The sequence below is a fragment of the Lipotes vexillifer genome, unplaced genomic scaffold, assembly GCF_000442215.2.
Source record: "Lipotes vexillifer unplaced genomic scaffold, Lipotes_vexillifer_v1.1 scaffold266, whole genome shotgun sequence".
NCBI lineage: Eukaryota > Metazoa > Chordata > Mammalia > Artiodactyla > Lipotidae > Lipotes > Lipotes vexillifer.
The window spans coordinates 735935-752793 of record NW_006776113.1 but is presented as its reverse complement, the minus strand read 5'-3'; the positions used below and the strand labels follow the sequence as shown (position 1 = coordinate 752793).

At 39.7% G+C, this 16859-nt stretch overlaps 1 protein-coding gene and 1 pseudogene across 1 annotated transcript in view; one reads left to right on the top strand and one right to left on the bottom strand.

Annotated features, from left to right (window-relative positions):
- DCHS2 (dachsous cadherin-related 2) overlaps nucleotides 1–16859 on the bottom strand; it is a 304834-nt gene that overhangs the window by 143922 nt on the left and 144053 nt on the right. The window contains exon 3 of the mRNA XM_007450282.1: nucleotides 14310–14501. Within this exon, the coding sequence (XP_007450344.1) occupies nucleotides 14310–14501 (192 nt within the window). The remainder of the gene's footprint in view (nucleotides 1–14309; nucleotides 14502–16859) is intronic.
- LOC103070350 (kelch domain-containing protein 4 pseudogene) lies at nucleotides 8438–9015 on the top strand (annotated as a pseudogene).

The window sequence follows — 16859 nt, the reverse complement described above, 5'->3', positions numbered from 1 at the left end:
AATCCAATGCTGATTCTTAAATAGGAATGAGATTACCACTTAAAGCTCCTAAGAGGCAATAATTTCAGAGTAGAACCCAAAGATATTCAAGGAAAGTTTCCCTGATGTCCAAAGAGTAAAAAAACAAATTACTTTTACCCCCCAGATAATCTTTAACTGCTAAGGAGAAAGGGTAAGGGAGTATTGGAGGGGGGTGCAAGAAAAGACTGACCCATATGAGGGAGCTAGACTTCAGTTATTTGGAGGAAAAGTGTAACAAAGGAAAGAGCAAGTGCAAAGGCCCTGAGACAGGAGTGCAGTACATCCCAGGCCTGTTCAGGGAACAGCAAGGAAACCAGTAGGGCGATATCAAACGGACAGGGGCAGTTCACAGAAGGCTCTGTGGGCCTCTGAGAGGACCATGGCTCTGACCCATTTGAGGGCTTTGAGCAGAGGAGTAGCTTGATTACCCTGAAGGGCAGCAAGGTTGGAAGGAGGGAGACAAGCTAGGAAGCCAGAAGAATCAAGTCCAGAGCAGAAGGTAGCAGTGAAGGTACTTTTCCTACAGACTTGGGGCCAGATTTGTTTTGGGATTCTTAATTTTCCATGTATTAGATAAGAAATATAGTGTATAAAACAGTGAGAAGTGACTCCCATACTGGCTTTTTGTGTGCGTTTCCTCCATCTCAAAATAAGGAGCAGGAGAGAGAGCACAATAGAAGAAGATAATCTGCAATTTTTACTTTTCTAAAGTAAAGCATATGTTCCTACTTAAAGCACCATTTTCTATTTCTAACTGGTACACTTTGATACCTTCATCTTGGACAAAAATCCTTGGTAAGTCACAACAGCCTGAGTTTTCTCACTTACTTATCCTCCATCTCTCTCTCTCTCTCTCTCTCTCTCCACATTCCCCACCCCCCAACTGTGGCAGGATGCACTGAGCAAAGAGGAAACCCAAAGGCAGTGAAGAAGAAGATTTGGCACAGGACAAAGAGAGCATGCTGCTGTGGGCTCTGGAGGGAGCGCGAGCTGAGGGTGATGAAGGGCAAGAGAGAGAGCATCATTTCGTATTGTTTGGGATGAAGTTAACCACGAATCCAGAAATGCCTCTCATGCGCTGAGGGCCCATGTACCCCAGACACTGGAGACTAAAACAGAATTGAGAAAGACTAAAAAATATTGTGATTTTCCATGTTCTAAGCTGAATAAAGTGCCAGGCCTATGCCAGTTTTAAATTAACACAGTAAAAATAAAAACAGTGGCAGTTCCATCCAGTCTGTATCCTTAAAATGCAGACTGGCGCTGTGTCTTTAGCAAAGCTAAGTAACCTGTGGGTCCTCAGGTGGAGTGGAGCGAGGGGGCTGCAAGCTGACTCCTAGCAGACGGGAAAGGCTGTGCCTGCTGATTCTCCAAACTGGATTCCTTCTCAGTTTTGCTTTCCTTTTATCCTTACTTTCCTCTTTCTTTTAAATTTCTCCACAAGTTCAAAAAGTCATTTAGGTTTGGGGTGCGGGGGAGGGGGTGCTGAGAAAGTAGGTAAGAGAAGAAATGAGAGAGTGGGGAACATGTGAAGAAATGAAGATCACTCCACCTTAAGACCTTTAAGAACAAAGATGTTCATTCCTGGGCTATCCATGAAGACTCTTAATCAGGCCATGTCACCAAAAACAAGCAAAATGTTAAATGGACAAAGTGAAGAGTTTGTTGTCACAGATTAGTGAATCTTTTTGCAGGAACAGTATTATACATAGATTTAGTCTTCCTTTTATATGAATCCAATTTTTATCTGTTAAATGTATCAATGAGGGCACTTTCCTCTTATAATAACCATTTGTGAATGAATGTTGTGCACTTCACGTGTATTTTCACCTTCGATTGTTATAATCTCCCTTTCTAAAGATTTTTATGGTTTCCCCCATTTTTACAACTAGAAAACCAAAGCACAGAGAGCCTATGTGACTTGTCCAAAGTAAGTGAGACTATAAATAGCAGATCTGCAACTGGAACAGAGATTAATCTGTCCCCAAAGACCCTGTGACTTCTTTTAAATTAGACCTTTAAAGTATTGCTATGGTATAAATTCTACCTTTCACGAAGGACTTGTTTAAAGACTATGCTACGGGCAATGCCAACCATGGACTCCATCTCGGAGTTAAGTCCTGCTTACAAAGGACTTAACATTTATTAGACAAACACTATACAACGGGGTTTGTGGCACAGAGGGACAATCTGGAGCCAGGAGATCTGGATCTGACATCTGGTCCTGCCGGCCTCTGGGACCACAGCCTCGAGAACATCAGGGAGCCCGAGGTTGAGCTGCCTCTTCTGTAAAGCAGGCCGCCTGTTCACCTTACAGGCCTGTTGTTGGAAGCAGTGATATAATATGTATGAAAGAATTTATTATGGTTAATCACCATCAATTATAAGATTTTACAGCCTCCTTATCCTAAATACTTGGGACCAGATAGATTTGTCTTGGAATCCTGAATTTTTTAAGTTTTATAAAAGAAATATAGTGTCTATACCTAATAAGGTCTGGAGTGGCAACCCTTAATCACTTAATATTCTGCAGCAAAATGGATGAATAGACACATTTAGAGGGATTAAAAAACAAAAAACATGAATAGTCTCATGTCGGTTCAAGTCAGATTTCTCACCAAATGAGTTTTCAAAACTCTCCATCTTGAGAGCTTTCAGAACTACACATAAAAGATTGTGGATCTTTATTACTCAGATGCAGATCTGCTGTGAGCATTGAATGGAGGGAAGCCTCAGGGCTGAATGGATCCTTGAGATGGGTCCTCATAAACAAATAGGCTTTTAGAGCTCCAGTGGGTGTGCAGGTCTGAGTCTGGAGGAGCCCTTTTTAATCGGGAAATGTGGGACCTGAGGCATGGCTGCCGTCTGGGGACTGAGGAGGACCTGGTACAGTCCCTCCCAGTGAGTTTCTAGGGCAGTCTTTGTTATAGTGATTACAAATCAGAAGAGTAGGAGAAAACTGGAAATGTGGTTTGGAGAGTTGTAGCCAGATATTTGGAAACTAGAAGAATTCGGGATCCAGTCCCATTTATAGGTAGATAACAAAACCTCAAAGACGATGAACAGGACTAGAATCTGAGTGCTTCAGCTACAGCCAATCCAATCATTTCCTTGCTTTGCTTCTGCATCTTCTTTATAAAAATCCTTCCCCTGCTCCTGTCCATGGAGCACTCCCAACTACTTCTGGTTGAATTCAGCCTCATTTGAATCAATTTTTGCTCAAATAAATTATTAAAAATTAAAAAAATAGGATTTAAAAAACAGATATTTCAGGTAAAAATAACATCCTAGAAAATATAAAGATACTTTTTAAAAAGTTTCTGTCATGTTGTAGGAGGGGTAAGCACACTGGCATGGCTTGGAGGGAGAAGTAGAAGGTGGGAAAAATCTAAAGAAAAGCCTTGATGGTCAGATTCATGGAGCTTCATCTAAATGCTAAGGAGGATAGACTTTGTTCTGCACCCCTGTAGACTCTCTCAGTAAAAAGTGTGGCGTGTACACCCTGAATACCTATATATTTACTAATAAATTATATATTCATTTACTATGCTAAATATTACATATATTAAAATACCACAAAAGTTTTAAAAGGATGAAATTCTAAGTTGTAATGTTTTCCTCCTAAACCCCCACTTTGGACACTATTGCTGTCATGAATGAAGGGACATGATCAAATCTAAGTTTTAGAAAAAGATACCTGAGGTAGCAAAAAAAGGTACGTCATAAAAAAAACAAAGATGTTCCTTAGTCAGAAAGGAAACGGTGGATTAACCAAGTCAAATGGGTTCTCAGCCTCAGGACTTGTCACAGAACCTTCCAGAGGCACATTTCTATCAGGTGGGGCGATTTCTGAGCTGTTTTCCACTCTTATTTATCACAGAACTCTCAGTGGAAGGAGCATCTCAGGAGGCAAGTATCCCACAGAGCACAGTGTGATGAAAGCTAATCTAAGCTCACTTTCTCCATTCCATCAAGTGTTCACTTCCCAATCCTCTGAAACTAAACTTCTGTCCAGCTCCTCAAGACTGTCCTGATCATGCAACCCCTGAGAGACCCTGACCAGAACCACCCAGTAAGCTGCTTCCAGGTTCCTGGCCCTTAGAACTTCATGAGATATTAAATGCATATTATTTTAATCTGCTAATTGTGGGAATAATTTGTTACACAGCAATAGGTAAATAATACACCTCATAAATTCTGTATATGAATATTTCTTAACTTTGTCTTATCCTTTCTCTTTCCACCAATAAGTTGTGGTTCACTTTGATATAATTTTAATCATTTAGGTTTTAAAATTATGGTAAGAGACTCTTAACCAATCTACCTGAATCCCAATCTTCTCAAGAAGTGCTGTGAAAGTTAGGAGTATTGGGAGAAATCAACAGAATTGAAAGCATACAATATTGAAGGCAGGAGGGTAGTCTAGGACCAACACTGGATATGGAAAAATACCTGTTGTTTTGTCTATTTTGGCCATTGTCTACTCCCCATGCTCTCTGTTTTTGCCTCTGGGACTCCTGAATAGAATATTAATATCTATCCTTCATGTTTCTTAGTTTTTTCTGGGCTGTGCGTTCCTTTGCCAATGTATTCAAGTCTATAGTCTATAATTCAACAAGCAAAGGTGAAGGGAACTGAGGGTCCAGTTTGTTAAGGAAAAAAAAATCAGTGAACCGTGGTGTCACCAAAGCCAAGAGAAGCAGTGTCCAAAGAACAATTTCAAGTTCCTTGAGAAGCCGGATAAAATGAAAATAAAGAAAGAACCCCAGGATGTGTCACAATGTAAATCATGTTACTAAAAGCAGTTTTACTAGAGAGGTGGGATGGGAAGAATGGATCAAAGAAAGACTGAAAACTGAGGAAACAGAGACAACTATTTTAAGTAGATTTGCTGTGAAAGATAGAAGAGGAAGAAAATGGTTTTCTCAAAAGGTACCTGCAATCAAAAGGAGGGTTTTTTTCAAAAGATGGACACTACTATTATTTTTTTAACATCTTTATTGGAGTATAATTGCTTTACAATTGTGTGTTAGTTTCTGCTGTATAACAAAGTGAATCAGCTATACATATACATATATCGCCATATCTCCTCCCTCTTGCATCTCCCTCCCACACTCCCTATCCCACCCTCTAGGGGGACATAAAGCACTGAGCTGATCTCCCTGTGCTATGTGGCTGCTTCCCACTAGCTATCTATTTTACATTTGGTAGTGTATATATACGTCCATGCCACTCTCTCACTTCGTTCCAGCTTACCCTTCCCGCTCCCCAGGACACTAGCATTATGCCCTGTAGGCTTATGGGAGATATTCAATCGAAGTTGACAAAATCATTACAGAAGTGAGATCCTTAAGAAGGCTGGAATGGGGGGGGGCGGAGCCTGAACAGCAGAGGGTTTTGCTTTCAATGCAAACAGGGACATCTCTACTGTACTAACAGGAAAGAGGGCAAAGGATGTGAGCCAATAACTGGCAGGAAGATAAGGACTTCTCTCTCAAGCAGGTATGTTATTTTTCTCCAGGCACATTCAGCTGCTTAGGCAAGTACAGAAAAGGCAGAGTCGGGTTTAGATAGGGCTGGGGTTTTATCTGGAAAGTTCTGTGGAGCAATGGAACTAAAGGGAGTTTGCAGCTGAATGACTTTAAAGATGGGTCAATAAACTAGCAGTCTTAACAGGAGATCACTCTATGGGAGTGGAGGTGCTATGTAAGTGGAGAGAAAGATGAGAATGCTTATTAGAATACAGCATGCTGGAAATCAAGATTTCAGAGGTTGGAAACCAGAAAGACAAGGAATTGAGAGGCTCAGGGTGTTGGGTGGTCCAAAAAACAGACAGTTTAAGTTTCTAGGAGGGAACAGTAATGGAGAGGAAGACTGAGTAAGATGTAAAGGTCCTTGTTGACAACAAGGTTTAGAATATGACAGCAGCAACAAAGATTGTCCATGGTGTGGTCTGACAACATGAACTTCAAAAGGAGTTGGTCCTGGAGAAAGGAGTAAAAATGATTTGGATGCTGCAGTGGGCAACAGGAGGGCACCCACCTCAGCACCTCGCTCCCGGCTTGTGATTAGTGGAATATGGACTGCTGCATGAGAGAGCAAAGAGGAATCGGTATCCTCAGGGGAAGCCTGTTTTGATCAGGGCAAGAAGATGAAGCAGCAGTCAGACACCAGGCTGAGTGTGCAAGAGATTTTGGTAAATGATGGACCAGGAGTTCCAGAGGGTGTGGTAGAAGAGTATGGGAGGGTGGGTAGGAGATTGGTCCAAATTAAAGGATGAACAGAGCAGGATGGGGATGAGAATACAGATGATGGATGGCTGGGAGGCTTAAACTTCTAGAGGTAAGAATGAGGCAAAGTGGCATTTAAGACATCTGGGAATTAATCCTGGTAGTGTATTAAAGAATGGCAGACAAGCATTTCGAGATATGGTTAAGACAATTTAGCTAGAAAATGTGGGCAATGGGGCAATGGTTTATTCCTGAAACTGGGTTAGCAGGGTTGTGATCAATGAAATATAAGATAAGAATAAGCTCTTGAATTCTTTTTGGAAAATGAGATAACATAATCTATTAGAATTAAAATGAGCATGCCCTAAGTTTCAGTTATGTAGAGTAAATAAGTTCCAGAGACCTAATGTACAGCATGATGATTATAGTTAATAATACTCTACTGTATACTTGAATTTTGCTGAGAGTAGTTCTTAAGTGTTCTCACCACTCACTGTGTTTGATGACGGATATGTTAATTATCTTAATTGTGGTAATCATTTCACTATGTGTACATATAATCAAAACAACATGCTGTACACCTATTTATACAATTTTAATTTATTAATTACACCTCAATAAAGCTGGGGGGGAAGGAAAAAATTAGCCCTTTTACTTAGCAAATTTGCTTCCAGAGATTTATCTACATTATACACAAACTCTGCAGCATAACTTCAATAGTCAACATTTATCACGAATATATATAATGGTGTCAATCTACTTTCTATATTGCTAGTCTGAAACAACCCTCCCCTAAGCCTGGAGTGGTGAGATAAGAGTTGAAATAGCTTTATCTCAAACACATATTTCAGCTACAGAGTTCAGGATGTCACAAAAAATAGAGATAGAATGCTAATAAACACACACACCAAAAAAGAAACATTCATTTGCAGAAAATGAATAGTAAAAGGAAATAGGAGTTAGATATAAGCATGGAATAATTCAGTTATTGTGAAAAATCACTGGACCTGCAGTGTAATCCAATTATTTATTTTTATCATGTAATTTTATAGCATCCTCATGACTTTTATGTATGAGGTAAATAGCAGCAATTGCAGTAGCAAAAATAGACTATTTCAGAAGTAATACGGGTAGAATAGAAGTGATTGAGTTTAAAAAATATCGACAGTCATCACAAGGATAAATAGAGAAGAAGCCCAGAACATCTAGGTATTTTAATAAGAATTCTTCTATTGATAGATAAATATCTCTTAGCAACAAGCAGCAAATGGGTTCTCAGCAATTTTCTTCCAAAGAGCTTTCAGAACATATATTAGAAACAGAAAGGATCAGAGGAAAAACCATAGGTTGTCAAGGTAATTTTGTACAGTTAAAGGCCTTTGTCAAGGTGCAGTTCATTGTTTTAATTAAATTCATTATGGCCTAGAATCCAACATCTTGGACCTAAAATATCTTGCCTGAGTTCATTAATTTTTCAAATTGGAGCTCGATTGCTTCTAGAGGACAGCCTACCAAGTCATTATCAACCTTGATATCTTCATCTTTACCAACCTTTTTGATTAGGAACATGTGCTGTGAGTAGATATTGCATAGAGTAATGATGACAGATGAAGACTTCACCCTATAGAAATGCACAGTTCATCACAGAAGAAATTTACTAAGATTACGCTGATAACAGAATAAACCCTGAACACTGGATAAAACACACACACACACACACACACACACACACACACACACGTTGCTTGCTCTCATACATTCTGATGCAAACACTAGGGACACTGGAGGCAGTTTCAGGTCCGAACAAGGTGAAGATTAGGAAGCTGTTAAAACCCTATGGTTTGGGGGTGGGGAAAGACTCTTCTAAAATTTATCTTTAAAAATGCATCGCCAGGTCTGCCCCCAAGAAGACCTGCCTCCAGGCTGGCTGAGTGTGCTGCTCCCTTCTGGAGCCCCCGCCACCGGGAACCCTCATGATGGGCAAGAAGGAGAAGACAGACAGCCACCAGTATGGAGAAGAAGTTGTCCAAGTGCTGGGGAAGGAGGATACCCTGAGGCTCTGATAGCCCATTTCTAAATGCTAGATGCTAAAAAAGACTCAGACAATAGAAACACTGTGATCCCCCACTCACCAATGTTGAATGTGTCATTCTCTGCTCATTCTGAGAAAGATGAATTGATCCTATCACTACACAAACCTTTGGGTCCTGCATTTGGCACCCAAGACCTGGGAGCAAATCAAATCATCAGGAGGTCCTTTAGGTCAAAGCAGGTATCAGATGGTAGCCTGGAAAACACAGCTAATTCTTCTTGGTGGTTTCCACAACAGTACAAGGGATTACATCCAGGACAATGACAGGTATGCCTTTAACCTGGGCACATTCACATGGAGTGAGCTGTCACCATAAGGGATGGGGCCACACCCAGACTGGGCTGCCAAAGATCTGTCACTCCCCAGAGGACCATATTCATCTGTGGAGGCTACTGTAAAAGTTCAACAAAGGTGGACAAACACACCCTGCATTCAAATAAACTACAACTAAAGTCTGAGGAAGGAAGAAAAGGAAAATGGGTGTGGACTCAGAGTACCCCTTGCGAAATAGAGCTCACTCCAAGAGCTGGTGTTTAGGCAGGTGTGGTTCTGAATCATCAGACACTGCTCCTTGGGGGTGTCTGTGACGAGGAATGGGAAGAGAGACTGAAGGGCAATGATTTTGATTAACTGTACTTCTATGACACCTGGGTCAGAGAAGAGAAAACGTAAGTGAGACCAAAAAAAAGTGAAACCCAAAGGTGATAACAAGCAGGGATGTGGGAAAGCTGGCATCCAGGAGCCTCTGGAGGGGGTTAAAGTGGAGGATGCTGAAGACGGGACCATGATCACCACTGAACAAGAGCCCTCCACCACAGGCAACAGGAAGGAGGAAGAGGGTTCAGACAAAGCCAGTGGCCTCTGATGGAGCCAAGTCCTCATTCCAAAATCATACTGGTCCAAAATCACAGGCTGCTCTACGTTTATGGGGCTTGTTTGAAGCAGGTGACTGCCAGTTCATCCCCAATGACTTGTACTGCCTTGATTTCTACAAGATGGAAGAATGGAAGACTTTGGTGAGATGGATCCGAAAACAAAGAGCATCTGCAGGAGGTAAACTTGGAGAATGATGGAGGTGTGTTAAAAGACTCAGAAGGAGGAGATAAAGATGAGGAAGATGATGACCAAAGAGGAAAGTGGGGAGGACGGTGAAGAGGAGGTGCACATTGGTGGCGCTTGATCAGTATGTGGACTCTGCCCAGGACTGAGCAGTACTGAGTGAAGTTTTCTTGGGATGCTGGGGCCTGACACAAAGGAGAAGAAAGTACTGAGAGTAGCCCATACCATGACCCAAACTTGCTTTGATGATTTAAGATGCTACTCTGGGCCAGAAGTTAAACTGAGTAATGAATTCCCTGCATACGACTGAGTGCTATTTCCAAGAAATTGGAGTGAAACAAGGTGGCTGCAAAGATTTTCTTTTGTATAGTCTGATGCGTACCAGGGTTCAGGTCAGCCCTTTGCCATCCCCTCTGGAAAGACTCTGCACCAGGGCAGCGCATTGGCTGCATCTTCTTTTTCTGAATCCTGATGCTTTGAGATCCGGGGCCTTGCTTGCCCTGGAGGGACTGCCAGGGGGTCAGGCGAGAATGTTTTTCCAATGTAAACCAACACTCCCAACCACCTCCTTTATTGGCTCTCACACTCTGGGCCATTATTCACCTGTCCTAATCACCCCACAGCTAGGTACCAGATAACTAGAGACAGACTTTATGCCCCAGGCCACTGAAACTATTCTATCTAGCCAGTCTTAAGCCTGCTTATTCTGCCTCTCCCATTCCTTCCCTTGGAAACCACAATAAAGGCCCCTACCCAGAGTTTCCCTCTCCCCCTCTGCCTCCTGACCGACCCAGTGCTTCCCCCCCAGAATGTGGCATGCTCCTCCTCTTGGGATCTGTGAGTATAACAAACTGTTTTTTCAATGGCAGTTGTCTCCTTACTCATACCTGAATAATAATAAAATCTATATTAAAACCAGGAAGGGTGCAGACCAGTTCCCATGTCTAATGGAGCTGGGCTTAGGACATCACCTCAACAGGAGGATGAGACCTTGGATATGAAGTACCCACAGGAAGGATGTTTCTACTCTAACAAAACTGGAATATGCTGTACTTTGTTGGAGGGTTTTCCATCTACAAAACAAGGAGTTTTTACAGAAGAATATTCTAAACATATAAACACTGTACAGAATATTCACGCACATCATTGTCTATAACAAAATACCATAGCGGGATGGCTTATAAACAACAGAAATTTGTTTCTTACAGTTCTGGAGGCTAGAAGTATGTGATCAGGGTGTCAGTACGGCTGGGTTCTGGTGAAGGCCACAACTTCTTGCTGTGTCCTCAGACAGCAGAAGAGGTTAAGGAGATCTCTGGGACTTCTTTCATTCCATTCCTGAGGGCTCCTCCTTCATGACCTAATCACCTTCCAAAGGCCTCACTTCCTAATATTACCACCTTGGGCTTTAGGATTTCAACATATGAATCTGAGGGGGACACAAACATTCAGACCATAGCAATCATCAACCTGAAGACTGTCTCTTCTTTGATTTCTAAAAACTAGCAAAAGCTGCTACACTGTCTGTAAACACTGTCTCAGTTATCCTGAAAATAAAATACCTTTTAACTGGAGAAAACAAAATCATCTCCTTTGTTCAAAAATCTTGGAAATCTTTATGGAGAGATGGTGTGGTTAAAGATGAACTTGAATTTGCAATAGAGACTGGAGAGCTGAGAGGGAAAGAAGGTATTCTTCATAGAGTAAGTGTGTAGAGTAGGTTCAATATGGAAACAGAAAGAAATAAGCAAGGAGGTTTAAATTAAATATGTAGGTTGATTTTTCATTCCACTGCCAATGCTCCTAATTAATGCACTACTTTTTGGCAGTAAAAAATTTCTGGCATAAAGTAATCTTATTTCTATTAAGATAATTTCTACATACACTTTTATAAAATCATCCAAAGAAACCAACTAATTAGAAACAGATGTTCAACTACTGCAGTATTGGATTTAAACTGGTTATAGACTCCTTTTAAAATTGTCTCAAAGTCTATTAAGAATATATTTCTGAAGCCTTAGATAAATGTTTGTGTATGCATATATTGAGTTTTAAATAATCACATAGACTTGAATTAACCTAAACTCCTCTGTTTACTCTTGCTTTTGTTTCCTACTTCTTTTCTTACATTGAAGCAAAAATTCCTGAAACCACATAGAGAGGGATTGGTAAATCTAACTAAATACATCATGGTAATTTTATTGAGTTAAATGACTTTATTTTCATGTTTTTTTCTACATGATTACTTGTAATAAATATATTTAGACTCATCTTTTCCCATCAATTCGTGTCTTAAGTAGGTAGCTTCTCCCGCTAATTTCAAAAGAGAAAGATTAGACCAGAAAGGTGTTAGCAGTACCAATCTACACAAGTAAGTAGTAGGCAGATAAGAAAAGAAAGGAAAGTCTCCAAAATAGACTAAGTGAAAAAAATGTGTAGAACAGTGCATAGAGAAGACTGCCTTTGCTGTAATGTAATAAAAGTTGAATAAGCTGTTTCTAAAATGTACTTGGAAATGTAAATGGTCAGGAACAACCAAGGCAATCTTAAAAAAGAAGGACAAAGCTAAACAAATACATGATATCATGACCTATTATAAAGCTAAAGTAATTAAGAGAATATGGAGTTAGTACAAAGGTAGACAAAGAGGTCAGAAATAGGGTGTCCAGAAATAGACACACACATATACAGTCCAGTGACTCACGACAAAGGTGACACTACAGCACAGTGAGGGAAGATTGATCATTTCAGTAAATGGTGCTGAGTCAACTGAGTATCCATATTGTGAAAAAATAAATGTTCCTCCCACTAGATTGAAATAATAAGTGTAAAAAGTAAAGCAATAAAATTTTTGGAAGAATAAACAAGAGAATACCTTCATGTCCCCAAGGTAAACAAATACTTCTTAAAAGGACAGAAAACGTATTAGATGTAAAGGGAAACAAATGGATAAACTGAGTTTAATTAGAATTAAGAATTTCTGTTCCTCAAAAGACTCCACTAAGGGAGTGAAAAGGTAAGCCACAGAACTGGACAAGATAGATGCATAAATATATCCAACAAAGGGCTTCCATTCCAAAAGTGTAAAGAATTCATACAAATCAATAATAAAGAGAAGCCAATAGTAAAATAGAAAATGGGTAAAGAATTAGACACTTCACAAAACAAGTTATACAAATAGCCAATAAATATATGAAAAAGTGCTCTATTCATCAGTCATCAAAGAAACGCAAAGTAAAACTCTAATGTGATACGCTACTTCGCAGGTACAGAACTGCTATAAGTAAAAAAACATTAAATACCAAATGTTGGGGAGGATGTACAACAACTGAAATTGGTGGGAGTATAAACTGGTACAACTATTTTGAAAAGTTGTTTGATTTTCTTATGACATAGCAATTCCATTCCTAAATATATACCCAATATAAATGTCTATATTTTTTCAATAAATTACATGTTAATAGAAATACTATTTGTCATAGCCTAAAATGGATTCCATCAATTACAAAACAGATTAAAAATTACTGTAAATTCACATAAAAGAATAATATAAACCAATTAGAATCAATGAACTATTGCTACACGCAACAGCAAGAATGATGCTCACAAATAATGCCCTGTAAAAGAAACAATAAGAACACATACTGTATGAATCCATTCACTGAAAGCTTAAAAATAGGCAAATAATGTTTGGTATTAGAAGATAATAATGATTATCCTTAAAGGGTGGGAAGGATGGTCACAGTAAGGGGCCGAGAGAGGGGCTTCCAGGGTACTGGTAATGTTTCTTCATCTGCTTCTATGTATGTTTTCATTCTGAAAAAATCCATTGAGCTGTACGCTTGATTTGTGCAATCTTCTGCATGCACTTTATACGTTAGTTTAAAAGTTTACCCAAAAAAGACATAAAAGCCAAATTGAAGGTGCCCCCACTGATCCAAGGTGGGTCAATTAATATGAACATCAGAAAAGATAAGGTCAGTAACATACAAAACATAACAAATATACAAAAAATACAAGAATTTATAACCAAACTAGGAAAAAAATCATCAGTAATGTTTGGAGATGGTAAACGCACCAACTCATTATTCTAAAAACTGATAAAGTGAAAGAATCAAGCATTATACTGCCTTTCCTGTATGAATTATATTTCAGTGTAATCAAATAGTTGATGAGAGAGCATTCTTCTTAATTGAAATATTTCAGATAATAAATGCAAAAGGAAAGACAGAATTCGAAAATCACCCTACTGCAACCCTTAATGAAATAATGGTATGTGTCTGCTGATGTACTAAGAAGCACAGAGCACCACCTACTTAAAGCCAAAACTAATCAGTCTCTGGCTCAAAATGCCAGTTTATAGGAACTATGATAAAAGAGCACATTAAGTGAATCCTAAGGATGTAATCAGCCACATTTAGAATATGGAAAATTTACAAGACAATTGATCTGATTTTTTTCTAAAAATAAATACTGTAGGAGAAAAGGTAAGGGGGAGGAGTGCGGGACTAACTGTTACAGATTGAAATTTAAGGAATACAACAATCAAATCCATTCGTGGACTTATTTGGATCTTGATTTAAACATGCCAACTACTTCAAGACATTTTTAGGTAATCCAGTAAATTTTAAATGGAATGAATATTAGATATTATTACAGAATTACTGTTAATGTACTATGGTTGTGCTTTTTAAAAAGTCAGTATCTGTTAGAGATATTATTGAATTATTTGCAGGTGAAATGATATAACGTCTGGTATTTGGTTCCAAACACTCCAGCAAAGGAAAGAGGTAGTGATTTATGAAACAAGGTTGGCCAGTTGTTGATTGATAATCCTTGGTATTCTCTAATACACACATAGTGGTTCACTTTTGAGTATGTTTAAAATTTCATACATAAAGACTTACCCCATCCTTAGCTTTCACCAAGAGATCGTAGGTGGCTGGATCCCTTTCCCTGTCGATATCTTGAGAAACACAGATTTGCCCATCATGTGGGTCTATCTGGAATGCTTGAGGTGCTTCATAGCTTTGGAATCCAGCATAAAGAGAATATTCAACAAAGCCATGGAGTCCTGCATCTGCATCGGAGGCTTTTACCTGTGAGACAGGAGGTTGATCAGTGAGGAAAGAGAAATGCTAGCATCACCTTTCAATGGATCATGAATCACTATCCTGATGTGCACAGCCAAGTAGCCCGCATAGCTATTCACAAAGTGTAGTCTTTGGTTTTCTCTTTCTCTTCTCTTACCTTCTGTGACAACTCACCCTCACTCTCCTCCACCCTTCGTGAGGTCTCCTTTTCAGTCTCCTTTTCTATTCCTACACTTTCACGTGATCTCTGAAAATGTGAGTTCCTTGGTCCATTTACCTTCTTATTCCACTCACTACACCTAAGTGATCTCATCCAATCTCAAGGATTTAAATCCATATACTAACCACCTGATAATATACCTGTGGATTCCCACTCATACCCAAGCCCTTCAGGTGATGGGCTCAATGCTCGCCCTCACCCTTTCAAAGCAACAAGGGAAGGACAAGGAAATCAGGCACAATTACTAGTAATCCAACCCAACTGACAGAATTCACCCTGGAGCATGAGATTGGAACTTCCCAAGCCAGATTTCCTTCCAGGGGTAATGCTCCCATCAGAGCCCCAACAGTCATGCAGACTGAACACTACACAGAGGTGCCCTGCCCAGTGGCTGCATGGGGGTGAAATCCAGCCAGTGCTCTGCTTGCCAACAGGTGCACTTACATGGAGCTGTAACTGCACAGAGGAAAGGGCACCTTTCTCTTTGACCATAAATACCATTTATGTTAGCGGTTGTCATATGCCTGGTAGGAAAGACGAAGCAAGTGGAATTATGAAAACACTTAACTGATTTATACTAACTATGGGAGTATACAGTGAGAAATACAAAAGGCTATTTATAAAACAACATATTCTTGAGCTCATAGGCTTGGTATAATTCTTTTGATTTGCAACCTAATTAATAGTAACAGCAAACATCTAAATAGAACTTACAATAAAAGAAGCACCTTAAGGGAAGATCGACCAAAAGAAAAAGAAGGAGAAGGAGAAGGAGAAAGAAGAGGAGGTAGAGGAAGAAGGAGAAAGAAAAAGAAAGTAAAATAACTATATGCTACAGAACAGGTACCATTCTAATTGTTAAACATATATTACATACTTATAACCTATAATGCATTCCATTTTACAGATGAGAAAAGTCAGGCTCAGGGAGCTAAAGTAACCTGCCAAAGATCACATAGCTAAAAAGGGTCAAAACTACGATTCAAATCCAGCCAGTTGAACAGCAGACTACACACTCCTAATGATCATGCTATCCTGCCTCTTGTGCCACCACTTGTCATTTCGTCATTTCATCCTTTATTTACTGAAAAAGCACTCCCCAAATCCCCTGACCTTCCTTCAGGGAAGAACTTGCTAGATCAGGTGTAACATCATTCCAAGTAACTGTTTACCTCATATGCATGTGGCTTTCTCACCAGAATATCATTAACATGAAAAAAGGCAACTGACAGTGATGGCTGTGCTCTTGAGTCTTAGCTGAACCTTCTATTCCCCATGACCAAATTCCAACTGAGTTCCAAACGGTAGAAAAATAATGATGGCCACTGAAAATAAAAGAATTAAGCAGATCAATTCAGAGAGTTCAATGTCCAACTAACAGACGTTCCATGAAATGAGTACAGAGACAATGAAAGAAAGGAGCAACTCTTGTTTGGTTCATAGGCTCCCAAAGCCACTACGATAGGGGAGAAGGAGAGAGCGGAAGAGGCACTCTGGTTTTTAGCTTCCTCAGCCCAGAAGTTAGGTTCAGCTTACATTTCACTGGCCAGAGCTAGTTACATGGCCCCAACCTAACTCAGAAGGGGACCGGGAAAAGTCAAGGATCTCATAGGCATTTGGTGAATACAGTCTCTGCCAAAAGTGCCACTTCATCTCTATAGGAAGACACACATATAAGATTATGTAAGTCACCAGTGGCCTCTCTATGTAGTGAAATTTAAGTAAGTGGAAAGTCATACCCTGAGAAGGCTCCCCAATGTTATCCTACTACAGATTTCATTTTGGCAGTCCTACATATTTCTGTCAGGCTTTTGGGAGGGAGGTGAAATAGAAGACAATCAATCACCTACTGTTCTCAATTAAATCTAGATTGAAAAAATATCTACTTTTCATCAATACAATGTACTTGCAGAAGCTAAACCTTAATTATTATGCTGCCCAAATGAAACTCCATCCCAATAACATGTTCAACAAGCACAAGTTCTCAAGAAGCCTGCCCCTTCATTCTACTATATCTTGAACATATAACTAGAATTTGACTTTGGGGGTTATCTGTGTAGCCTAGCTCAATCAGGGGCAAGTTTCCCCAAGGAAGACATTTGGCACTGTTTGGAGACAGTTTTGATTGTCACACTGGGGAAAGA